This window comes from Leguminivora glycinivorella, chromosome 17 (genome assembly GCF_023078275.1).
Source record: "Leguminivora glycinivorella isolate SPB_JAAS2020 chromosome 17, LegGlyc_1.1, whole genome shotgun sequence".
NCBI lineage: Eukaryota > Metazoa > Arthropoda > Insecta > Lepidoptera > Tortricidae > Leguminivora > Leguminivora glycinivorella.
The window spans coordinates 4,172,931-4,200,150 of NC_062987.1; the positions used below are offsets into that span (position 1 = coordinate 4,172,931).

Genomic DNA, 27,220 nt, shown 5'->3' on the forward strand with positions numbered 1-27,220 from the left:
TCCGACATAGTTAACATCAAATCTAAAATACATCGCACAGCCCCACAGCAATCTGATGGAAACCAACACTTCGTTACGATGCCGCCGCTCTGTGAAAAATGTGTAAATATTAGTTCGTGTTATAGTTTATTGGATATTTTTGGAGTTTTTATTGGGAATAGTCGTGGACGATAACATCAGGGCTGTAAAATAGAATTGCAGACGACTTGTCTCAGGGAATCCGATATAAAGCTGAACTTTAGGACCGAGTATAGTACGAATACCCATAGACCAAGACCCAGTAGAATGACGCCCGGGTAGACAATGGACGAACAGATAGGCTAATTCAAACGTACACTAATAATATCAAAATGATGTTGGATTTTCTAAATAATGTTTATTCTTTGTTTGTTTCGCTCGGATTTAATACGCAAATATCAAATATAATAACTATCATTAACTATTAGCTTTTGCACGCTGCTTCACTCGCATTAAATTAAAATTGTGGAATGTTCCATACAAACTTCCACCCTCCATTTTAGGGAAGTCGGGGGTTCTCTCCATCTCATCAAACTATCTCCACTTAAAAAAATCACGTCAATTCGTAGCTCTGTTTTGCCGTGAAAGACGGATAAACAAACAGACACGCACACTTTCCCATTTATACATAATATTACGGAACTAAGATCCATATTGTGTAATTTTGTAGGTACCTACTTATATGGAGTAAAACTTACAAACTACATGTCGACGACATAGTTTTCTGTTGTCTAGTATTACGATTCAGCAATTTCTACTACAAAAATTGCTGAATGAATCATCGTATATCGCTTCGGTCAGAAGACTGGCATGGCAAGGTGACGCGTTTGCTAGGGTAATGATATACACCGTAACGCCGTCATGTGGGCGACGGTCGCGCGACCGTCGCGCGATCGTCGCATCTCATCGCATCGTCTACTTCCATATCGATAAGGTTTGATTTCGTATGCGTCGCATCGCCGTCGCGCGACCATCGCGCGACCGTCGCCCACGCAAGCCACGGCGTAACATGAGGAAACTAAAATCTACGGAGTGTAAGCGAAGAGCCTATGACGTGACGTTGGCTAGGTGCCTTGATTCATTCTGATATTCCTGATCCGTTCGAATTGGCCTGCAAGTCAGTGATCGTGACGGCGTCGCCTCCCGCGGCAGTTCCCAGCGGCAGAAACCAAGATTTATTCCTGCTTACGTAATATTGTATTTTTCATAGGAGTTATTGCAAAGTTAGGATTTATGAACTTTCGTTTTAGAGATTTCCTAATGACGATAACTTGCGCCTGCGGAGCAGCGAATCTTATGGAAGAAATAAATGATATTGATGACTAGATACATGAATTCACGCCTGTATTCACAAAAGGCAAGGTTAGATTACAAAATCTAACAAAGATCTTAAAGCACAACTGTCAGCAATATGCAATAACACAGTCCGATGAGTTCACGGAATCTTTAGCTATACCTACCATCTATTCTTTGCTAAAACGTCTTTGAAATAACATATTTAAATCTTTTGTTTGCTATAACAATACTTTGTAGCATTTTGATAAGCATTTTACTTGGCGGATGGACGCCGGAAGGAGCGAAGGCTTCTGGACTTTTATTGCGATTCTTCGTTGAAACTCAGCACTTCGCTCTATGTAAACCAGTGTTCATGATCTCCGATTACTTATCATTTGTATGTCTGTCCTTTTTAATCTTTTATGAAATGTTAGAGGTACATCGAGCGGATGCTGTCCTGGGACGAACGCAAAGGCAGCATTTTTGTTATTAAATATCGTGTCATAGGTGTTAGGTAGTTTATGCTTTTTAACCCCCGACGCAAAAACGACGGGTTGTTATAAGTTTGACGTATCTGTCTGCGTGTGTGTCTGTCTGTGGCATCGTAGCACCCGAACGGATGAACTGATTTAGATTTAGTTTTTTTTTGTCTGAAAGCTGAGTTAGTCGAGTGTGTTCTTAGCCATGTTTCATGAAAATCGGTCCACTACGTCGCGGTCGAGGGTTTTTTCAAATTTTAATTTTGTGGTTAGGTTATTGGTACAGTCAAGTTTTAAATATTTGTGTGTATGTACATAGGTTTCTCAAAAGCACCATAGTGTCGCTTGTGACGCTATTAAGATACATGTAACGCTATTAGTCCCAGTTGCAAAGCTTCTCTTATCCACAAAATAATATGATTTGAGGAAAGTTTCACAGGCTCTCATTTTACAAGTACGTATTGGAAAAAATAAAAGTAATTATTCGGTCAGTCACTTATTGCACATTATAAAATAATAGACAATTTGGAAATCTGGAATTTTAGGGTCGGCCTAAGAGTGAGGTATTTTGTAGGCGAATTACGTTATGGCTAATACTATAGAGAAGGACCCGTTTTCCGAATAAGACAAATCATCTTGGGATGGCTAAGTATGCTGGTTTACGAATTACGATGCAATAAGCATTCTCAACACCGAAACAGCATACCTGCCATTTGATATCACTTACGCGATAAAAGTTAAAGTAATTGTTTACTTATTTCAAGTTAATGTAAACCTTGTTTGTGTAATGAGGTTACCGCTCGTTAGGCTACTCGTAGGTCGTTTAATTAAATCGTATGTAACGCATGATAGTGATCTCTCTAGGTTAAGCGTACAGTTTGAACGTGCGATATGGATTTGGGTTAGGTATCGGAATGATCTAGCTTTGCCGAAAATTTATCGTGCATGCATACAGGGTGTAACATTAATGCTGGTGATCCATTTAAGAGCATAACCGGTATCGAATAGCGGTTACGAATACCACTTCCTTTTTTTAAAATAAACACCATGAAAATTAAAGGTACCTACTATAGAAGGTAATGTATAAGCTGTAAGGATTTATCTTCGGCAATTATGTTACATAGTGTATACTAGGATTCAAATAGGCTAAGCACGATTGAAACTCAATTATATTCTGATACAAATAAGTTTGAAAGTAACATTTGCGTAAAGGTATTATAATTTGTGATTTGTTTTTTTTTAGGTACTAAAGGTGTATTAATAAAATTCCCTTTTTTAAATAGTTTGACTTTAAAAGGAGACTGCTGTCATGCACATAAATATCGAATGATAATACTTATACTAAGTATATTTTCACTACACCAACTGGTAAAGGGTCTCTTACTGACCTTACTGTTCGAAAACAGATAGCAAAATTGCATTTCGTCCACTAGAGTGCAAAGTAATTTCATACAGATTTTAACTTGATGTATAAATTGATGATTTTGAATCATAAATATTGAATAAATTGATGGATCTGATTTAATTTTATAGTCAGTGTTCGTGTTGGTGTGGTGACAATGTTTGTGTTTTACTCGGTGGCAAAGTTGTTTAACCTTCGTGCCTTGAATGAAACCCTCGCAACGCTCAACTCGCTACGCTCGCGGTTATAATATTGGAACATTTCGCTTGCTCGGGTATGCGTCTTGTAAAACAAATAACTATTATTTGTCTTTAAATGTAACCCGCTTTATCTAGAGTCGAGTGTGGAGTGCAGTGGCGGAGGTAGTGCAGCTGGTGCAGCTGGTGGTGACGGCGACTGCATTTGCACTCTACTACGTCATCTACGGCTGGATGCAGCTGGTCTACCACGGGTTACGAGTCGCCATGTTTTTCAGAGATTCTGACGGGTATGTACACAAATCCCTTTTCATATAACACATCACACTTCCACAACCAGTCTTCGGTCTTCATATTGGACAGAGGCTTCCACGGACTGTGTTCTACAGAGATTCTGACAGGTAATTAAGTATGTAGACAAATCCTTTCTCTTCCTGTAGGTATACACATCTTTCTTCTACAGTGACACTGCTCGATCTTCATAATCTTCATATTGCTGCGTTTACATGGCTGCGGGTAGTGCGGGTCGTTCTTCAGAGATTCTGAAGGGTATGTAGACAAATCTCTTCTGATGATCCTATAATGTATATATAGCATATATCAGTCTTCCGCATCATCTCTCTTCGGTCTTCATATTAGAGTCGAACATGAAGTGCAGTTGGTGGTGACAGTGACTGCATTCTCATTGTACTGCGTCAGGTATGGCTAGAAGCAGCTGTTCTACCACGGGTTGCGAGTCGCTATGGTTTACAGACATTCTGACGGGTAAAGCCATCAGCACACGAAGCGTAAACTTAGCTGGTCTCCTACTCACTTGGTATTATCTTAGTGATACAAATTCGCACGCTCCTCAGTTTTAAGACTAGAGATGGGCCGAATATGGACTTTGCCGAATACGAATGAATATTCGGCCGAACATTCGGTTCAGCTCTTACCGAACCGAACATTCGGCCGAATATTCGGTTACGCCATATTTTTAAAGCGGATGTTAAGATTAAAACTATGAAATGATTGATCATTGATAATGGTTATACTTACTACGAATATGTTCTTATGATTTAGTTGATAACTTAAACTTAGTTAAAACAACTCTGAACTCTTCTCAAACTACGGTTGTTTTTACATATTTTGATGTATTCATTATCTCTTTTTAGTAGTTCCTTAGAAAGCTACTAAAATAGGAGCTTATTATCCAATGGTATACGTAAGATCTTCATTAGTTATTTACTTTGTTTATTCGGTAAATATTCGGCAATGCAACCGAATTATTCGGCCGAATACGAACATTGAAAAACTTGTCGAATATGCTGAATACCGAATATTTACCGAATATTCGGCCCATCTCTATTTAAGACAGACAGCACTATGCAACAAAGTAACGATGCACTGTCGAGGAAATCGATTGTTTATCGGTTTATGGTTCACTTTACATTAGACAATTCTTTGCATAAGTAAGATGTCCAAATTTTCTTGAACCGCAAACTGCTAAATAATCAATTTCTTCGACCGTACTGTTACTGCTCGAAAACCGGAGAGGTGGTTTGCACCGATGTGCAATGATGCGACTTTTAGGAACAACAAAAACACTTAACTGGAGATCTAAAATAAGATTTTCTGAAAAAGGATGTTAACCCATTTTCATCAGTATTACCATTTAAATCATACTTAAAGAAGTACCTAGGTTTTACTCTAACAAACATACGTATAAAATGTACCTATTTGTTTTCCAGACCAACGAAGGTGACGCTTGGGGTGGTTGGGGTAACCTCAGTCATCGTGGGCTTCAACTTGATCATGCGCATTCATAAAATCTACTCTGATATCCTGCGATAAATCCTAAACTTTTTGGCACGTGATTTTCTACGTCAAAAGCTTTTTTAGCTTCTGTATTATTGTCATATAAAGTTGGCGAAATTTCGGCTTTGTAAGTAATCGGTACAAATATTTAAAATTAAACGTTACATTTTTTATAAGTCAAATAAATGATCCCAACAGTTACCTATCTACTGTTATTTATTTTCAAACAAAAAAAAATTGGGTGTATGTTTAACTGCCTGTAATATTATTCACCTGCCCTAAAACACATTCTCGTACGAAATAAAATGTACAGGGCAACAATAACGGGGTAGTTAATTAAATATTTCACTAATTGCTTCCCGACAGCCATTAGTGGTCTCAATAAGCGGATTAACCGTAACGTCTCAAAACGCAGGGGTTTCGCTTTAGGAAGTGATTAAGGCGTTCGCTTGAGTCCGAATCCGAAGAGCATTTGGTGAGGCTGCGAGCCAAGCCACCAGCCACCAGCCAGCACTCGACAACAGAGAGCCGACTCGAGCGTACACCGTCCCGGCCCGCTCTGACGCGTACGAGTTTCCCGCGCGGCTGAAAACTTTTCCGAACGCGTTCTTTGATTTTAAAAGTTAGATTGGTTTAATTGTTTACTTATTTCATTGTGCCAGTGAATAGATGACAGTTTTATGAAAAGTGACAAGCTAAGTGTGTGCAAAATGGTGTTAAGTTTAAGGTAAGTGGATTATGAAATTTCAGGGAAGCAAGTTTTTATTTATATTCTACTGACATATATACAATTATTATTATTTTGAAATACAAATAAATACCTACTAAATAAGCGCTAGTAAATAGTTTCAAAAAAGAACGGTGAGTTGTTTTATTTAAAAAAAAAAAACATTTAATTAAATAAGTACTTAAGTGTAAGTAATTCAGAAGTTTGAATGAAATAAAATCAAATTGTCAACTTTACTAGTTTCAGGATTTTCAGGCATATTTATTAACCAACTAACATTACTAAGAATATAACTAAGCTGTATGGCGTATCTATAATTCTTCGTAGAGATAATAAAATAAAAATACGCTTGTTTTGTCCCAGAATTTTCTCCAAGATTGGGAACCGCCAGAAACTACATACAATAACGAACTCGGTGGCAGAAATAACTACACTCGTCGGTTATTTATTTGCCATAAGAAAGAAATGTTACTCGTACTTAGATAATAATAGTTAGTAACTGTAATCGTGTATTAAAAAAAATGGTCCAGTCAATAATTGATTAGATGTTTTCATCTAAAATCTAGGCAAAACACCGAAATAAAAAAAATATAATTGCCTCACTTATGAAAAATCCGTCGACCTATATTTTGAGAAATTAAAGGGTGTAAAGGGGTTCCGTTTCTCAACAATAATTATTGATCGCAGGTGTATGGTTTTTTTTTAGAAAAAGGATATGCATTTTAAGAAAAATAACTAACTAACTATGTCATTTGTTTCCCCTAATGGACCTAACTATATGCCGAAGCGAAGTTAACGGAATTCAATAAAAATACAGTGTAGATACAGGTTGTATTTTGATAGCGGGTCAGTAAGGGCAGCTATGAGGTCCAATCCTACGCGAAAATGGTCTAAAGAGACCTTCCCTAGATTTCAAATTGATCAAAAATGGCATTTAAAGATTTTGGAAAACACATACAGGGTGCGAGGGTGCTTTTTTTGACGCCAATCAATCGATCCCATTCCTATCCAGGATCAAAAGCTTGTATGTGCAAAAGGGAGCAAAAAAAATTCCGGCTAGAAAAAACAATTTGTATGACTTTTTTTACATGGTGTTTTTCTAATGCCAATCGATTCCATTCCTATTCAGTTTCGATAGTTTCTATGGGCTCTACTTGCGGTAATGTACTAAAGAGCCACAATAAGTGCAATACTCTAAATTAATCTCTACAATAAACCTAGAAACCGCTAATATTCAATCAAGTACAATGGAAAGTGTTACATTTCTTAGGACTGAACATTTCATTGTAACCATTCTGATTAACTGTTAAAACTCTGTCCACAAACCCAAAAGTCTTACCACAAACAATCAATGAATGATTTACCACACGAAAAAGAATGTTTCAAAAACTAGTTTCGCGGCCTCGCTACGGTCCATTGCTATAAAAAGCATTTGTCCTCACTTCCGACTATCTTCTGAGATTGTACGGGATTTGCGTGGCGACCTCAGATTTATAAACTCATTTATTGTTGGCTGGAGGTTTGACGGATTAGCTATGCTTGGTAAAATGTACCTATTGAAAATAAATCGTGGGTTAATAAGAGTTTATTTGTCACGTTAATTATATTTTTTTGAATCAGTGTTGATTATAAATCGTTGCTCAATAATATGTACTTATCTTTTAAAAACAAAAGTATTGTACCTATTCACTTCTCATGCTCATTACGCTGGCGCTTGTCAGAAATAGAATTTGATAAAGCTAAGTCTGTATGGAATTTGCAACGACATCGTGTGGGAATATAATCAATATCAGGAGTTATGTTTGTTTTATGAAAATGTATCGTTTTTATGATCTTCGCCTTGTTGTTATCATGTACGTGCAAAGACTGCTCTGTCACCCGTCCTTGTAAAAAAAATAACCCTGTGTCGAGAGACGGCATCGGCAGTTATGCAACTTGACTAGGTACATACTTTGCCAAAAATCCTCTATATCCATTCTCTTTGGTAACTCAAACGCATTTAAAGTCATAACAGGTTAATGTCAACAATAAGAAGAATTTCATTCATAAGCGCCGGAGGTAGGCCGTTAGCTTCCGGCAAAGTATGGGCAAAAAGACTTCTGGTTCATATTGTACCAAAGTGATGAATATTATTTTAAGCAAGCGAGTGCCATTGAAATCTTCAAATCTCGAAATATAAAGTTTATTTGTTTAGTTACAGAGTTTCCATACCACCCGGCCGTCTTCATCTTCAGATCAGATCAATATGTATAATCATAATATTGCATCGTCATCCAGTATGATGTTATTGATATTTCAACATTACATGATAACTATACATATATGTATAAGAATTCTAAATTTCATCTCAACCAAAAAAATGGAAAATGCGTCATATTTTAATTCCATTTTAAATTACCCGGATCACAACTACATATATAATTTTAAGATACTTTAAATATCAACTCTAGATACTATATAGATCGGCTGTGTCAGTGTCAAAAAAAAAAACTATTTTCAAATTGCGCTGAGCGTATTAGTCCCCTGAGTTCACATTGAATTTTCAAACACAAACAACAAACGCAGATATAAGAATAATCGCTCTGTAAAATGTTAAAAAAGTATGGTAGAGGTACCATACTTTTTTAACGTTTTAGAATAGGTACATTACTCGAATAGCGAAAACATCGCCGAAAATGTAACATTTGGTTCTATCGAGTAGCCTTTTTGTTTGGTTGTTTACTTTCTCCATACAGCATGTCATTTTCCGTGAGGTTTTCGCTATCGAGTAACGTGTTAAAGACTCGTGGTAGCCACACTAGTCTCGTGCTACGGTTACAGTATAATAGAGATGAGGTGCGAAGAGCCCGCGATGTCACTCGACGCGTGGTGTAACGGCGCGCACGCCCCGCTGCGCACGCGCCGGCGACGATTAGCGAATGCCGAATAAAATATGGGTGAAGGTGTAAGGACACGTGAATGAAAAATAACCTAACCACAAAATTGAAAATTAAAAAAAAAACCCTACATAGTGGTGGACCGATTTCCATCAAGGCTAAGAACACTCTCGAGCTCTCGACTAATTCGGCTTTCAAAAAAAAAAAGTAAATCTAAATCGGTTCATCCGTTAGGGAGGACAAACAGACACGTCAAACTTAGAGGTATAACACCCCGTGGATCGTTTTTGCGTCAGGGGTTAAAAAAATATATATATTTAATTTTTTTTCCGTGTGACAACTTTCTTCAATGATTACATCCCAATAATTAGTTGTGTTATAAAGACTTATTTGTCATTGTTATATATTATCGTCCCGTGTGGTGACAGGTTAAGAATTTCACCACCCCCTATATTAATCAGATTGACAAGGATTGACATTCTTTTATATTCAATACTAGCCTTTGCCCGCGGCTTCGCTCGTGTTAGAAAGAGAGAAAAAGTAGCCTATGTCTCTCTCCATCCCTTCAAATATCTTCACTTAAAAAAATCACGTCAATTTGTCGCTCCGTTTTGCCGTGAAAGACGGACAAACAAACAGACACACACACTTTCCCATTTATAATATTAGTATGGATTAGTATGGATATACATAGTTGTACTGCATCAATACATAGTTGTATTGCATAATTGTTGTGTCTGAGGCCACGGCGAAACGATGGTTCCAGCGGTTTCGTAGTGGCGACTTTTCATTATCTGATCAACCTAAGTCTGGTCGACCGGTGAAGATTGATGTAGCCAAATTAAAAACCTTAATTGAAGGAGATCCGAGGCCAACGAGTCGTACTCTTGCTACCGAGTTAGGCTGCTCTCATGTCACCATAGAAACACATTTACACGAGTTGGGAAAAAACTACAAATACAGTGTTTGGATACCGCACGAACTTGATAGACATCAACTAAACCGCCGTGCCGATATCTGCATACAACTTCTGTCTTTTCGTCGCACATTCAACTGGTTGGACCATCTTATCACTGGAGATGAAAAATGGGTCTTATATATAAATCACACACGCAAACGTCAGTGGCTAGCTCCAAACGAAAAAGGAATAGAGGCACAAAAACAGAGCCTCACCCGAAAAAAGTTATGCTTCCGTTTGGTGGGATATTCATGGTATTATTCACTGGGAACTCCTACCAAGTGGAATGACTGTTACCGCATCAGTAATCAGCTTGAAAATTTAAACCAAAAAATCTGTCAGAATTGTGTACAGCATGCTAAAGTTTTTTTCTTACACGACAATGCTCGCCCACACATTGCAAAAGTGACTTGGCTAAAGCTATTGGAGCTAGGTTGGAAAGTGATACCTCATCCACCGTACTCTCCAGACTTGGCACCTACGGATTACGCATTGTTCAGATCGCTAAGTAATGCCTTGAATGAAAAAAAGTTCGATGATCAAGCCCATCTACGATAGTACATAGCTGAGTTTTTTGAATCTAAACCTAAGAACTTCTTCGCCGATGCTATTCATTCTTTACCAGAACGATGGAGACAAGTAGTAGATAACGAAGGCCGTTATATTTTTGATAAATGATTAAAATAATAAATTAAATAAAAATTACAATATTGGTTTTGATTCGCTCATTACTTTTTACCAACCCAATATTTAGAACAAGATTATAATTGTACATTCTAGACGATTTGAAAGTGCTTATTGTACCTAAGCCTATTTGAATAAAAAATATTTTGACTTTGACTTTCCTCCCATGGGTCACGCTAAAGTCGACTGTGGGACATGGGTTCAACTCTGGTTGTGGGTGATGGGCTAGCAACCTGTCACCGTATCATGATTTCGTTTTTCTTTCAAGTTCTTGTTTGCTAAGCCTAAGAGTGACACTGAAACTTGAGTAGTTTCGTGTGATATACCTACCTACCCTTTTTGGAAATACGTGCGTGAGCTTATGTATGTATGTACGTACTTCAGTGCCTAAGTATGTTTTTTACTTTCTTACTTACTGCGCTGGCTCAGCTCGAAGTGGATCTTGGCCTCCATCACTAGACTCCGCCATTCTGTCCGCTGATGCCACTCGGTCACTTTAAGGTCACACAGGTCTTTCTGGACCTAATTTTTTTTTAGTAGGTGAAAGTTTCCTAATTAGTTATGTATGTACAACTAGGAACAAATAAAACTATTTTATCCAATATTTTTTTCTCGCCCTTACGCCGTGTCTTGCGTGGGCGACCGTCGCCGTCGCGTCTCATACTTCCATATCGATAAGGTTTGATTTCGTATGCGTCGCATCGCTGTCGCGCGACCATCGCGCGACCGTCGCCCACGCAAGCTATGGCGTTAGAGTTGGTCAAAAAGCGCCTAGCCTTATCAGAGATAACCAGATAATATACACTAGAGAAATTTCATTGGGTACCGGCGGGCGGGTGGTCTAGTGGTAATGTAGGCTAGTCGTTAGCCGTCTAAGCTGAAGACCCGGGTTCGATTCGGCTCGGCCACCAGTGAGCCTTGTCGTTTTCTCTTTCGTGTATGAAATCTATTTCAATTTATAGTTATGTATATGTTGATAACGTTCGTCCTTTCCGCAGCTTGGTTTCGGCAGAGACCGGCCGAGGCAGAGAGGAAGCAGCTAGTGCAAGACCGAAAAGTATCTTGCTCATGAGTGCGTTTATGTATGTTAGAATGTGCCAATTGTGGAAACCTCTTCTGTAATATATGTAGATTGCATCATAATATGTATTCAAAATATCATACCTATGTATATTGTATACCTACATAGGTATACTTAGGTACAAATGCAATCTATATTACAGAACAGGGGCAATCATGATCGCGCGATAAATGATAAAACATCAGGGTGCGTAGCCGAATGGCACAAACTCTCACGAAACGAAATGCTAGTAGATATCTCTATCGCTCTTGCGTATTGGCGCTACAGAGCCAGACTACCTTTCGTGGCGTTTCGTTTTTGTTTCGCGTCGGAGAAATGCCATTCGGCTACGGGGCCAGGCCGTTCCAATCGTACTATTTGTAAGTTCGATAGGGACAGCCTGATGTTTTATCATTTATCGCGCAACCATGCTTGCCTGTCAGGTTTCCACAATTCGGCACATTTTCACATACATAAAATTAATGAAAGCGGCCGGATCTCGTACCTTATCACTCGTATCAGCTTATACACTATATACACATACAGTGACAATTATAATTCAGTGTTCATATTGATTACTTAGCTTTTGCCCACGGTTCGTTCACGTTAAATTCAAAAATTGCGGAAGGGTCCATACAAACTTCACACCCTATTTTAGGGAAGGGGGGGGTTAGAAAGTAGCCTATGTCACTGTCCATCCCTTCAACTATTTCCACTTGAAAAATTACGTCAATTCGTAGCCCCGTTGTGCCGTAAAAGACGGCCAAACAAACAGCCACACTTTCCCTTTTATAATATTAGTATTGATTACTGTGAATTAAATGTCACATAAAAATAAATCCCTGAAATAACTTTAGAATTACACTGACTGTAACATAGCAAGTGTGTCGGAACCAAACGCTTTAGCGTAAGTAAATAGTAATCGTTTTGCGCGCGCGGCGCGGCGGAGACATCAACGCGTGCGCAGCTTACGTACCGTTACTGTTTTCGAGAATTACGTCTTCTAGGGAACATTTACAAGAATTATTATTGCGGTCATTGTAAATATTTTTAAAGTTCTTATTGATGAATATACCTATAACTTGTAGGTGCGAAAGTAATTCTGTGTCTTTTATCACTTGCACCTAGAAAACTAAAATCTGGCATTTTCATTACTCCAAACAAAAAGTAACATTGACGATACTTACCCCCTTATTCATAAACGTACACCAAAGTTACCAAGACGATAAAGTTCGTTTGTCCCTTTCTATCACACCAATACGTCGGAAAGGGACAAACGAACTTTATCTTTGTGATAACTTTAGTGAACGTTTATGAATAAGGGGGTTAAAATATATCCCTATAAAATTTAAATTAAATAACCTACTCCACAAATATTAGACTTTGGAACGTCGAACACCTTAGGTACACCTATTCAGTATGTGCACGACTCGTGTTCTCTCTTTATAGGCTACCTATTCTATGTCAAGGATTTTTTTTTATGCCAATAGTCCAGTATTTAGCCCATCACTTTCATTCAATAATCTAGTTCATTTAAATTCCATAATTCTCAAATAGTCCTTACGGGATTATCGTCACAAAACTGACAGTGAGTTAATTTTTGTTACCAACTTTCGCTAATTGGGAGGGTCCCAAATTCTGAAAATGCCCTTACACTAGGCAGCATCCGCTCGGTATACTCCTTATACATTTTATTAAAGTATCAAAAGGGACTCTACGTGTTGGTTTCGGCTCCCCGCACGCTTCCCATAGGTCCGGAATACCCTATGATTTCCGTGATGGAAAAAAAAAATATTTAATACCATGTTCGATGTTTTCATTTTGATATTGATGACAACAAAAATATACTTACACCAACAAATAACTTCTTGCAAAAGCCCGCGTGTCCCAAGATGCACGGGTAACGGGTAACCCGATCACGACATCGAACGATTATAACTGAGCTAACGATTCGGAATTGGGCACAATCGGTTACAATCGGTTACGTTCGGTTACGACTAATTGTTACCGCGGTCACGTCCGGTCAGAGTTCAGATATGACCGATATTTGGAGCATTGCATTAAGGTTGGCGTGCACTGCTTGTACGTCGGTTTTGTACGTGGTATATTTTTATGGATAACCTAGGCTCCAGGGGGAGGGGCGGTTATGACCCCTATGACCCCCCCCTGGATCATGTTATGCGGTTATGACCCCTATGACCACCTGGAAATCGATCCACTATGTCAGGTTTTTTTTTTAATTTTAATTTTATAAAGGTTATTCTATTCTTATTAGAGATTCCTGACTCCTTCATTAGATCAGTTAAGTAATTAGTGCCATTGTGTTACATTTTGTATTGTGTTGTATACGTACTTGCATATGGTATCCTCCTAGGGACCCAAGTCATAAATATATTATATGTATAGTATACATGAGTTTGGGTAGATTCCACTTGTCCAAAAGTTAAAATATTTGTCTGAAAAAGATTTTTTTTAAATGAGTTACTGGAATTTAGAGCAATACTCTATCTTATCCATAAATGAACGCCGGGATGTCCCGAAAAGCCAGCCAACCAAGAAAGATGACGTCACCAGGTTTCACGTGGGTATGTAAATTTTAAGCTGCATTGGAAACTTAGAAGTGGGTCGGGAGTTCCGTTCGACACGCCGTCGAGGACGGACGCATCCTTGTCCCTTAAAGGCTGTAAAATCCCGGCCGCCAGAACAAAAGAGAGCCCGCGATAACGCCGCAGGCAAACTGACCGACCGACGGTCCAAGTTCCTTAACGTTTTGTAATAATTCGTGTTTGTATTTTCTCGGGATAGTGATAAAGAATACCCGTAATAGTGCAATATGTTACTAGTAACGAATTAAATCAAGTGCGTGTGGTTTTCGTCTCCATCATCATCCTGCGCTAGCGCGGCGGCGCCGCGGCGCCTTCGATCCAACGCCGATGCGCAGTGACTGCGGTCAGCTCCGCCTCTACAATGGCCAAATTGGTGAGCTCGTTCCATCTGTGTTACAGGCATCAACATCCTAGGTGCACTAAAACCAGTGTCCCAGGGCCCATGCCTAATAACTCTATATAGGTATACCTAGTATTTAAGCGATTGATTAGGATGTATTACGCGTGACGCGTGATCCTGTAACGACGCTTTTCCTGTTCGCTTCATTTTTATATCTAGCCAGAGTTGGTTCTTAGTACGACAATTCAAATCATTAGTTCTAGTAGTGAGACTTTAATTTAGCCAGCTTTAATCTACAGCCTACATACAGCAACCTGAGAGACAGCGTAGGCTTTTAGCACGTATAAGTTGAAGTAGGTAACGAGGCTGATTAAATACATAATTTATTTCAATTATATACCTCATCATCATCATTTTAGGACATAATAGGTAGCTGAACTGTAGGTAGGTTCGTAAATGTAACCCAGTGAGCTGCCATCTCAATGGGTTGCTAAGTGCGTTATCATGTATACGTATATTATGTTCAACTCGAAGTCCTGCAACCACATTTAGGTGAACAGTGGGACCTTTAATTGGCCTAATTAGCAATACGTTACCTAATGGAACAATAAGTTATCTAATGAAATAAAGTCAATACAGAAAAATAATATCTTCGCCAACAAACTCAAATCCGTGTTATTAGAAAAAGAATTCAGGCAGGACGATCTACATCGAAATTAAATACAATTTCTAAACTTAGAATGTTACAATGTAATAATGTGTGTAGCCAGTGTAGTTATAGCAAATTTAGGAACAAACTAGATATCATTTGGTATATAATTAATGTATAATAAATAGCCAATATTGCCATGGCCTACCGGGGTGCCATGCGACCTCCTTCATATTGTGGCACCTGTAATGTAATACCATGGTTTGCAGTAAATGATATTGATTGATTGATTAACGACAGAGGAAGTAAAAGCTAAGGGCCGTTCTATGTTTCCTTGTTTGCTTATATTTTGCATGGTCGGCATTGATTCAATGGATAAATAAATTACTTATGGTCCAGGTAGACCAGGCCCTCGCTAGGTTGCCTTGTAATCGCCATAATCCTGTTTTTTTGTGAACAGAGAACAAATCTAGTTTTTCTTATTATCCCTAGCCATATCACTTAATTATGCCTATGGAATACACAGGGCGTGCCTGGGACCATTAGCCCTTAGGTTACTCTTCGCGCACAGATCAGACAAGGTGTTAATAGAAACTTCGTCCGAACGACCTTACAACAACGGACATACGACAAATATCTATAAGTTTGAACCTATGTATGTATGTTAACTTAGCGACGGCACAAGCCCTATACTATTACTTATGAATTGCATACTATGTTCATCAAATATGAGCTAGTAATTGTCTCGATTTGTTGTACAGTTATGATTAATTGGTTTGTGTTTAGCCCGGGTTATCTTTGGCAAAGAAATGTGGCAATCAATATAAAGGAAATAAAATTGAACACCAGTTAATGACATCTGCCGACCAAACGTTGACGCCACGCTGTTGCGGCAATATTTATGGATACATTTTTGTTTATAAAAACTTAGCGACATTCCAAAGATGAATACAATTAAAAGCGTATTGTGAACTTGTCCCGTCGACCAATAACAACACATTTCCTGGTACAATAACTGCCGACCATAAAACAAAAACCAAATGTTTTGTAAAAAAAAATACTCGCCACAACATCTGGCAAACAAGGGGCCTGGCAATGTATCAAATACAACTCTACGAATTTGGACCCTTCGTTGGCTTGTCTGCGCTATTGTCCCTTGTCTACAAAATTCTTGCTTCGCTGAAATCGGGTTACCGATCACCACGCGTCCATCAAACAAGTACACGCCACGCCAGAAAGATGCAACTGTAGACCTGCGACGTTTGACTTTTACCTTTTACCATGGCGCAGAAGAAGAATGCAACACCTACACAATAATATGGTAGACACTTAGAATACCTCAACATAAAAACGCACTTTGAAATTATTTTTAGAGTATTATGACATGAATTGCAACTTGCAACCGTGTGAAGCGAGAGTCATCAAGATTTACACATAAATTGAAGTTACACGATTAGCTGCCGAAACAAGAAAAGAATATTTGTCTTTGGCATGTTAACCACCAAAGCAGACTTATGACTGACAATGAAACTGTCTGATCCAATTTATAAGTATTTACTATTAAAGTGGTAGTGTTCTATATAAAAAAAGTGATAACCACGTTCTACGTTGTTCCTTTCTTCTTCTAAAAGTGTCAGTGTTGTGCTAAGTGCAGTACTGAAATTCAGTTGAAACGTAAGAAATAAGTGCAATGAACCTTAACCTTATATAATTACGGTGTTGAGTGCTATGGTGACTATTGATACCTACTGTTTAATGTGCAGTGCTGGATGTTTGAAGTACAAATATTTTGTTTTTTTTATTGTGTTTGTTTTGTCTATTATATATAAGTGTCTAAAGTAAATACATACACTTAGTACGAAGTGACAAGAGATTTTCCTCCATTGAACTTTTCTCTATTACCTACTTCCAAATTCTCAATTAATCAACATGCAGCGCACCCTCTTTGGAATAAAATAACTACTGTGGGAAGTACTTCAGGATATCATAGACAAGGATCACCGACGATATGGATAACCTATCTAACATGCGCCGAAGACACGCGCAAGCGAGTTCGACGATGTCGCGTAAGAGCGCGGAAAAGGCACAAGACAGCTTGATGTCGCACCCTCATAGTTAAGGACCTCACAAGGACTGCATAGTGACATTAAAGACACTAAGAAAATCCTCATCTTAAAATACTCCTTGAAGACAAGTCAATCGAAAAGTTGATATGATGATATCTGATGACGATGGCTACAAACCTAGCGATGACAAAATTTCTAGTGAAACGAAAAGTACTTACATATTATGATATCTGATGATGATGGCTACGAACCTAGCGATAACAACATTTCTAGTGAATCGAAAGTACATACATATGATATCTGATGATGATGGCTACGAACCTAGCGATAGCAAAATTGGTAGCGATTGATCGTTTCACGTGAAAATTAAAACTGGCTATACTTATTATACTACTATTTAAAGCAATGAACGCAACTCAATCGCAGTCACTATCCTTTCGTACATATTTACACAAGTATTTATCTATCTTCCTTCACACTGGGCACGATGCTGGTATTCGGTCTGGTTCTTCTACTCCCGTCACTCCCATTCCCATTGACTGCACAAGCCCTACACTCCCCACCCGTAACATTGGCTCACCGGTGTCTCGGGCAGGAGGGTCCGCTGCCCATGCAGGGGCGGCAGAAGACGGTAGGAGAGCTCGAGCAAGCCCGGATGCTCGTCCTGGTTTGACACAGGCTCGTCTGGACGGAGGTTGTTAGCGTCCTGCATCATACGCCTCTGATCGACTACCTGGGTCATGCGTGCGCGTGCATCCGAGCAGGCTCGATGCACCCCCCTGTCCCTTCCTCCCTTTCGTGGCCGTCGCCTCCGAGTCCTTGCTGCAGAACTGCTGGCTGGTGTAGTCACTTAACGGTAACGGTAACGGTAACGGTGCATTGGAAACTTAGAAGTGGGTCAAATTTTAACTAATGCGATTTGAAGCATAAATCTATACTACTCAAAAGAAAATAAGGGCCATTAAGAATTTCGGCGATTGCAGGAATACTAATTTCATGTTTAGTCAAATATTGGATATTGACAACTTATTTAAATCCTGGCATTTGCCACGGCTCATGGGAGCCTGGAGGCCGCTGTGACAACTAATTCCAAGATTTGGCGTAGGCACTAGTTTTACGAAAGCGACTACCATCTGACCTTCCAACCCGAAGGGTAACTAGACCTTATTGGAATTAGTCCGGTTTCCTCAAGATGTGTGTTATGAAAACACTTATTTTCTTTTGAGTAGTATATTTTGTTTCGGAAATGCCTGGACTCATTTTCTTTAGGGACAATAGGGATATCTTGAATCTACTTCTGCAAGACGCTTAGTAATATCTCATGGACATCTCTCGGTTCGACGCCTGAAAAAGCATTAATTATGCATCAGTATTCAGTAATAGGCACGGTATGACGCCTCTATGACACCTCCATTCATCTTTGATTAATGGCTACTACGCTAACTACTGTTTTGTATAGGCCAGTCATTAATGGAACGCTTTCCGGCCTCTTCTAAACTTCTATTGTTAGGTCTGGTGCAAGTAGGTGTAGGTTAAGTGTCAGCTTATGCACGCGATCAATATTCTCTTCATTTTCTATAGATCAATATTATCTTCAGTTACCGGCTGCAAAACTGCATGGAGAAATTGTGAATGAATTAATTGACAAATTCGCCATTCACTTTTGCAGCTGATAGTACATCACCCAAGTAACAATTTCTGGTCCTATAGTGGTCGAGAGCACCAAATTAAATCACATTAAATGGTCCTATAAATAGTCTATATTGGTACTGTAGAGCCGATTTGGCGCAATTATGCAGCCATTTAGTGATATAATAGGGCTATAGCAGTATCATCCGTGACGTTTAAGGTCTATAATGGTGATGTGATGATGACTATTGTGCTAATTTGTTGACATAGAGGACACAGTAACGCTATTATAGTATCAATTTATGCTATAGTAGCATTTGAGATTCCGTTATACAGGTTTTTTGTTCTGTAATAGCAGTTGCCATCCCTTTTAATTTTAATGCGAATGAATGAAATTTCTAAAATAATTTAATGTGTGTAATATTTAACAAAAACTGTTCTAAACGAGGAACTTTATGAAAAGTGGCGTGTGAACTTGTGAAGTTTAGTGTCAATCAAAATAATTTGGATTTCGTATAATTCCATCATTACTGCAAAAAGGTATGCGATGGAAATTTTACCGTTAAAAGAATATTAGTTTAATGGAGTATTTTAAGTGCGCCCTCGATTTATACCTGTTTTGAATAAAATAAATAAATATAATTTAATACAATAAAATTATTGGCACCATAGTTTCTACTATGGATCCAAGAAGTAAAACATACGCTTTTATAGTTCGACTATGTCACTTATCATACGCATTTACTGCCATAAGCCCGCCATTGTGGATTCAATTAGGGTTGCATGAGACTTTAACTATGATCCAGTTTAACTTATAAGTTCTTTATATAGAAAACAATACTTGTTTTCAATGTTTTACTATAGAAAGATCTTCTAAACAGTTTTTTTTTTATAAAACATATAGTAAACTCAGCTATAACGCTATTGTGTTTTAAAAGAGATACCGAAACCATTATTCCACAGTTCTGTGATATAAAAGAGTCATTGTGACGTATACGGCGATGAGATATAAAAGGCATTAGAAAACGACTATTAACGCTTTTCAAAGCTATATAAACGTATCCTGAAAACTTCATTATACAGCAAAATAGCTCTATAATGGTATTCATATCACTACTACAGTGTTAAATACTGTAGCAGTGTTTTCCAAAGCCACTATATCCCAAAATAGTGGTAAAGTTAGGTTTTAATTTCTGTTAAAATACAACTACTAAAAATACTATAAGCGGCTTGTTGGGAACCTTAATAGCGCAAATTGATAGCATAACAGTGATTCCTAACACTATTATACAATAATATTGTTCTTTAGTAGGTTATTTGATCCTGTTATAGACCAGGCCTATAGCGGCTCTATAAAATGGTGATATAAACGTTTACATCACTTCCTAATAACACCTTTTAGCTGTATAACACAACAACTATAGCGGCTTGTCGGGAACCTTAATAGCGCAAATTGATTGCATAACAGTGATTTCTAACACCATTCTATAATAATATTGTTCTTTAGTAGGTTATTTGATCCTGTTATAGACCAGGCCTATAGCGGCTCTATAAAATTGTGATATAAACGTTTACATCACTTCCTAATAACACCTTTTAGCTGTACAACGCAACAACTATAGCGGCTTGTCGGGAACCTTAATAGCGCAAATTGATTGCATAACAGTGATTTCTAACACCATTATATAATAATATTGTTCTATAGTAGTCATATTTGATCCTGTTATAGACCAGGCCTATAGCGGATCTATAAAATGGTGATATAAACGTTTACATCACTTCCTAATAACACCTTTTAGCTGTATAACGCAACAACTATAGCGGCTTGTCGGGAACCTTAATAGCGCAAATTGATTGCATAGCAGTGATTCCTAACACTATTATACAATAATATAGATCTATAGTAGTCATATTTGATCCTGTTATAGACCAGGCCTATAGCGGCTCTATAAAATGGTGATATAAACGTTTACATCACTTCCTAATAACACCTTTTAGCGGTATAAGCTTATAGAGCTAAAAGGTGTTACTGGAAGCTTTTATACGACAGGCGGTCACGCCGAAAACCTTTATACGACATCTATAGTAGCTTTTGGCGTCGAAAACCAAAATTATAGCACTAAAATGTTACTTGGGCAGCACATCACCAAATATGAAGGGTTGTTTATTCATATCTGCAATAATTACCTACATATTGAGCAACTTTTAGGTACTATGGGGCAAATGGGGGCCAATTAATGTAGCAGTGGAAGCGTGCTGGGCCCATAACCTAATGTTTGTTATCAGAGTAGAAGGACAAACGCAGCTGGGAAGAGAGTGAAATATTTAATAAATAATAAATAAAATAATGTATGACATGTTTACAAATACAGATTTTGTTGTCGAGTGACAGGCAAAGGGAACACTAGCCTATGACATCTAAAATTAAAATTAAAATCTATAGATGGCCAGCGTTACACTCCAACACTAATCCCGAAATCACGAACATATTTCCTCGCCCACAACAAAATGTCAGCTAAATAGTACAAGTACAGAAGGCCCACTGCTTTGATGTTCACGAAATGCCGCTTTTTTAAATACCTACAAAATTCTTACAAAGAAACGAGCCGCACGTGCGCAGCGTCCGGTGATAGGGTTACCAATGGATTCAAACGAATTAATACTCACAGTAGTACATTACGATACAAGTGCGTAAAACAGGAAGTTCGAAACGAGTGGCGATAAATTAAAACACGACCGGAGGGAGTGTTTTAAATCGACACGAGTTACGAATTTCCTTTTCGCACGTGTATCGAACGACGTTTTTCAGTACAGGGGGCCGATTTTTGAGTCTCACGGCGTTCGAATTCAGAAAATTGTCACTGAAAATAATAGGCAATTCACCGTTTTCAACCGGTATTTTAGTGAGATTCAAAAATCGGCCCCCTGATGAGTCTCCGAAGTTTTGACCTGGCATATAATGAACCACTTCTCGCACTAGTGCGTAAAAAAACACCATCTGTACGGAAAAAAATGTTATACTATTATATTCAAGTCTTGGCTACTTTCTAGGTATATATACTGTATTTATATATTTTTGTTCAAGTTCCAACATCACATGCCTTTAACTAAAAAACTCCCGTGAGACTCATACATATTTAAAAATATTTTAAGCGGGTTACTCACATAAACATGTCGAACGCTATATCGACTTAATACGTGAGTAACCCGCTTAAAATATTTTTAAATATCACAAGCCTTATTGAACTTTTCCGTGGGACTTAATCAGTAGTAGATCTGTGTAAGAATGTCCTATGGTATTTATTTTATTCAATATGTCTATTTAACTAAACATTATTAGCATTTCACACGCGGACATCGCTTGCAAAAACCTCGCGACGTAAAGTAACAATAGAAAGTGCGAACGTTCATTCCGTGAGAACGCGCGCCACCCCTGAGTAGGCCGCGAACTCGCGGCCGCCAGGATGTACTTGTAGCGCGGTGATAGAATCGCGGAGTGAGCCGCCCCTGATACAACTTAATAAAACAGGTTCTTGAGGCATTGTACCAAGGATTCCCGCGTCATTTTCTCGCTGTCACGATACGCTGTGCGAGGAAGGGTCCCCCCACATCTAGCGTCTCGCGAGCGTCGCGTCGGGCCAACTGTATGGAAAAAGACGCCGCGTGGTCCCCCACATCTAGCGTCTCGCGAGCGTCGCGTCGGGCCAACTGTATGGAAAGCGTCGACGCGGCGTCAGGCTCTGCCCATACAGTTGACCCGACGCGACGCTCGCGAGACGCTAGATGTGGGGGGACCCGGTCGCCACTTCTTCGGTCACCAATTATAGAAACCTTCGTCAACGAGACGCTTCGCGATTTTTAATCTGTGAGCGTAGCCGAATGCACAAACGCTCCCGAGTCCCGAAACGCTCACGATAATAGGTTGGCTGGTAGAGAATGCCTTAAGACAGTACGCCATTTTTACAATTTTGTGCCGTGCAATAAAGTTTAATTAAATAAATAAATAATATCTCTTTCGTAGCTATCTATCTCTGTCGCTCTTGAGTATTGACGCGACAGAGCTAGACTACCTTTGTGCGGCGTTTCGGTGGCGATTCGCGTCGCAGAAATTCCATTCCGCTACGGGGCCTGAAATAAGTGTGCGCGCGGACAGGACTCCACGGTTCAATGCCAAATGGTTTTACACTGGTAAAACAAAACATCTATGTACCTACTTATACACCATGCTTTTATTGAATTCCGTTACCTTTAAGGGAAGGTTCTTTAGGTCAAATACAATTATTTTCTCTAAGAAACTAGCATCATAATAGCATCATAAATAAACTGAAGCCTCTTATCTCCGCAGAAGCCTTAAAGCAGGTGTACTTTGCGCATTTCCACTCTATCATGGCATACGGATTGCTGCTCTGGGGAAACTCATCAGATACAATAAGAGTCCTTATAATGCAGAAACGTGCAATACGTATACTTGCTGGAGTAAGAGACAGGCACCCTTGCAGAGAGCTCTTTATTTCTCGACGTATAATGACGCACTACGCACAATATATGTTTGATATACTGTTATTACTACTACACTGATATACTGTTATATACTGTTATTTGTTAGGCAAAACATATCTCAATTTGCTCGCGTTGCCTGTCCGGGCAAACAGCTTCGAGCTACAGGCCGTCTGAGAACAGTCCCCCGTCGCATGGCACTTTCAAGAAAGAACCCGCGTATCATCGGCCCTACTTACTACGAACACTTACCTGCCGATCTTAGGAATGAGCCATATGACGAAGCATTTAAGCGCAAATTGAGAAACCTTTTGTTAGATAACCCTCTACTCTGTAAATGAGTACATGGAATTGAATTTGTGATAGCATGCATTTGATTACACTGACTTCGGATTTTATTTCATTTCTTAATTTTATTGTGTTTTGTGTATTTCTATTTGTAAATGACGATCCTTATTGGGAGAAAATATTCATTTTATTATTTTCAATTTATAATGTAATTTTCGACGATCATGATGAGAAGATAAACATAACTTTGGCATGTAACAAATTTATAATGTAATTTTTATCATGAAATAAAGAAATTTAATCTAATCTAATCTAATCATAACTCTTACGGTTATAGAATTATTTAAAAAAAAAAAATTACCGAAATGTGTGTGGTATCCCTTACCACTTCCTTATGTTATTTGTTTTGACATTTGCCGTAAGACACTTGACTATGACACAATGTTAAGATTAAGGTCCTCTCACACTAAAAAAATCAATTATTATGTATGGAAAGGAAAATACTTCTTTTTCGAATTTAATGAAAAGCGAAATACAGGGTGGCCCTGATGATGAACCTAAGTGCGTGTCAAATTTAACGAAAACAAAAAAAAAACACGGTGTATACTAAAATGGTCAAGGCCAAGACATGCAAATGTAAAACAGATTTTATTTTTCCGTCCGCAGCGTCCGTTAGAAGCTGGCGTGAAGAATGGACCCTTCGCCATGCCGATTAACGATTACCATCCGTTTCCGCGTTTATTAATTACCTCTTCGAGCGCTATTCAACTTTGTTTAGGCAGCTCGTGATATCGCCTTTTTAGCGTTCCGTAGTCAACTAGGAACCCTTATAGTTTCGCCATGTCTGTCTGTCCGTCCGTCCGTCCGCGGATAATCTCAGTATTCTCAGTAACCGTTAGCACTAGAAAGCTGAAATTTAGTACCAATATGTATATCAATCACGCCGACAAAGTGGTAAAATAAAAAGTGGAAAAAAATGTTTTGTTAGGGTACCCCCCCTACATGTAAAGTGGGGACTGATTTTTTTTTCATTCCAACCCCAACGTGTGATATATTGTTGGACAGGTATTTAAAAGTGAATAAGGGTTTACTAAAATCGTGTTTTGATCATATTAATATTTTCGGAAATAATCGCTCCTAAAGGAAAAAAAATTGTAATTGTAATTTAATTTTGGACATGCCCATAAGATACCGTGTATCAGGTCCACTCTGTCACGCACGTGTTGCCAATAGACTTATGCGCGAGAACGTAATTCGTGTTGCTGGAGGTGATCACAAAATTTACCAATTATTTTCAAGAACTAAATATAAGTATCTACATGTTACTCTCACAGCTGATTTAGACAAGTATATAATGAATAAGTATATGTTTTGTAAAACTCGTGTTTTTGTAATTTCAAGAACTAAATATAGACAAAATCATGTAACTCGCCTAACCACAAGTGTTGAAGTACCTAAGAATCATATGTTGCAAGCCTGCAAGGTCCCACTTTGCCACTTACCATGAGATCCATATTTAAAAATATTTTAAGCGGGTTACTCACGTATTAAGTCGATATAGCGTCGTCGATATATACATGTATATGTTCGCATACTGCGTCGCGCTCTCGACATGTAAAGGCGGGGTCGCTACTCTTGAGAAAGATCCTCGACAATTGGATCGAAACATGTCGAACGCTATATCGACTTAATACGTGAGTAATCCGCTTAAAATATTTTTAAATATGTGCGAGTCTCACGGGAGTTTCATAGTAGAGATCCATATTGTTTGTATCAAACGTGTAGGGTACAGCGGGACAATTTCGACTGGGGGTCAAATGCAACTGATCCATTTTTCCATGTTTTACAATGTTTGCATTATTAATTAGAGGGTCCACTGGTTATACATATATGATGGCAAGCGTGTTTAGATGTAGAACTCAAGTTAAGAGTGTAATAATGGAAAAAATGGATCAGTTATATTTGCCCCCTAGTCGAAATTTGCCCCACTGTACCTAACAGTAAAATAGAAATATGATTTTGTTTTTATATAAATTATATACCTAAATGTTCGTTGACCTGCAACTACGATGCTTCTCGACGACAGATGTCTTATCCACGTTGATAAGTGATAAAATTGGAATCAAAATAGTAATAAATAAATCCGTAAAATATTGTAAATAATGGGAAACTGGTGGCACTACTGTTTTCTAAAACCTATGTTAAGCTGCAACCTAACCTGCAACAGGCTAATGTTTAGGACATTGACTATTTATTCTTATTGATGACGTTTCGGCGACCTGACCAGCGTAAACCATTGCTCAAAGTTTGGTGGGAACCATGCTTTTAGGCACGAGTGCCATAATGAGCCCGTCATCGTTTGTCATGGTTTAATTCGGATTACCGCTGTGCGGTTTCGGAAACTCTGAGTTGTAAATTGATAAACAAATTGAATACCGTTTTCCGGATTTTACGTGTTCCAACAATCTTGTACTTGCATATAAAAAATACTAAGGTCGTAGAAGGTAAAATTCTTTCGTAATTATCAAATTAGTAATAATCTCAAAATAATTTGATACACAAATGTATTGATGAATGTGAGGAGAGGCGGTTTTGGACCGCCTAAATTCGGCCTAATGCACCCCCAGCCTTGTATTTACACCAGTGTTTCACTAGAACTAAGGTTTGTTGCTTCTATGAAACGGTCGTCGAAAATGGGATCGAAATATATCGAACATTTACTAGAATTAATAATATCTACAAGAGCAAATTTTAATAGGAGCATGCATGAATATTCCTGAGTTTTAATTTAATTGCGTGTTAATATAATTTATCCATTATTTATCCATACTAATATTATAAATGGGAAAGTTTGTGTGTCTGTTTGTTTGTCCGTCTTTCACGGCGAAACGAAGCGACGAATTGACGTGATATTTTAAGTGGCAATAGTTGAAGGGATGGAGAGTGACATAGGCAACTTTTTGTCTCTGTCTTACCCCCCACTTCCCTATAAATGGGGGTGGAAGTTTGTATGGAGCATTCCACAATTTTCGAATTTAACGTGAGCGAAGCCGCGGGTAAAAGCTAGTATTAAATAAAATCCATGATGTAAACGAAGTCGGGGGCTTTATCTGAAATGAACTTGAAGTTGTAAAAAAATATATAAAAATATTTACAAACCAAAACAACTAGGTACGAATATCTTAAAAAAAACCTTTTATTAAAATAGCAGTCGATTGTGTAGGTCTAAAAATGGCGCATGACGTGAGTAAACAAGATAATCAAAAGCTTTCCTTTGGCAGGATTGGTCTTTACTTCCTTAGAACCCAAGGATGGATTATTGATTTAAAATGTGGAGCCACCTACATTTTTTATGTAAATTTTGAGGGGAGATGACTCCCAAATTTTTATGATATCTCTATCATTTAAGCTTTTAGGACGGAATAGGTCTTCTAGGAGGATTGATAATGATTAGGAGAGTACGGTAAGTAGGACAAATCAGAATGCTGAAGTAAATAGTAATCTAAGGAACACAAACCCCGTTGTTGACCTTTTTTGAGCTCCTGCGCAAGTGCACACCCAACGATCGGTCTGGCCTGGCGCGTAGTGACACTTTATTTGTGCGATGAGGACAAATATTTGTTCCTGAGTCATGGATGTTTTCTATGTATATAAGTATGTAAATATAAGTAA

General features: G+C 38.4%; 1 protein-coding gene across 2 annotated transcripts in view; it reads left to right on the forward strand.

Moving 5' to 3' along the window:
* LOC125235173 overlaps positions 1-5,389 on the forward strand; it is a 36,484-nt gene extending 31,095 nt beyond the window's left edge. For both annotated transcript variants that reach the window (XM_048141630.1, XM_048141629.1), the window contains exons 4-5: positions 3,510-3,661; positions 5,102-5,389. In XM_048141630.1, the coding sequence (XP_047997587.1) occupies positions 3,510-3,661; positions 5,102-5,204 (255 nt within the window). In that variant the 3' untranslated portion in view covers positions 5,205-5,389. The remainder of the gene's footprint in view (positions 1-3,509; positions 3,662-5,101) is intronic.
* Positions 5,390-27,220: the final 21,831 nt, after the last annotated feature.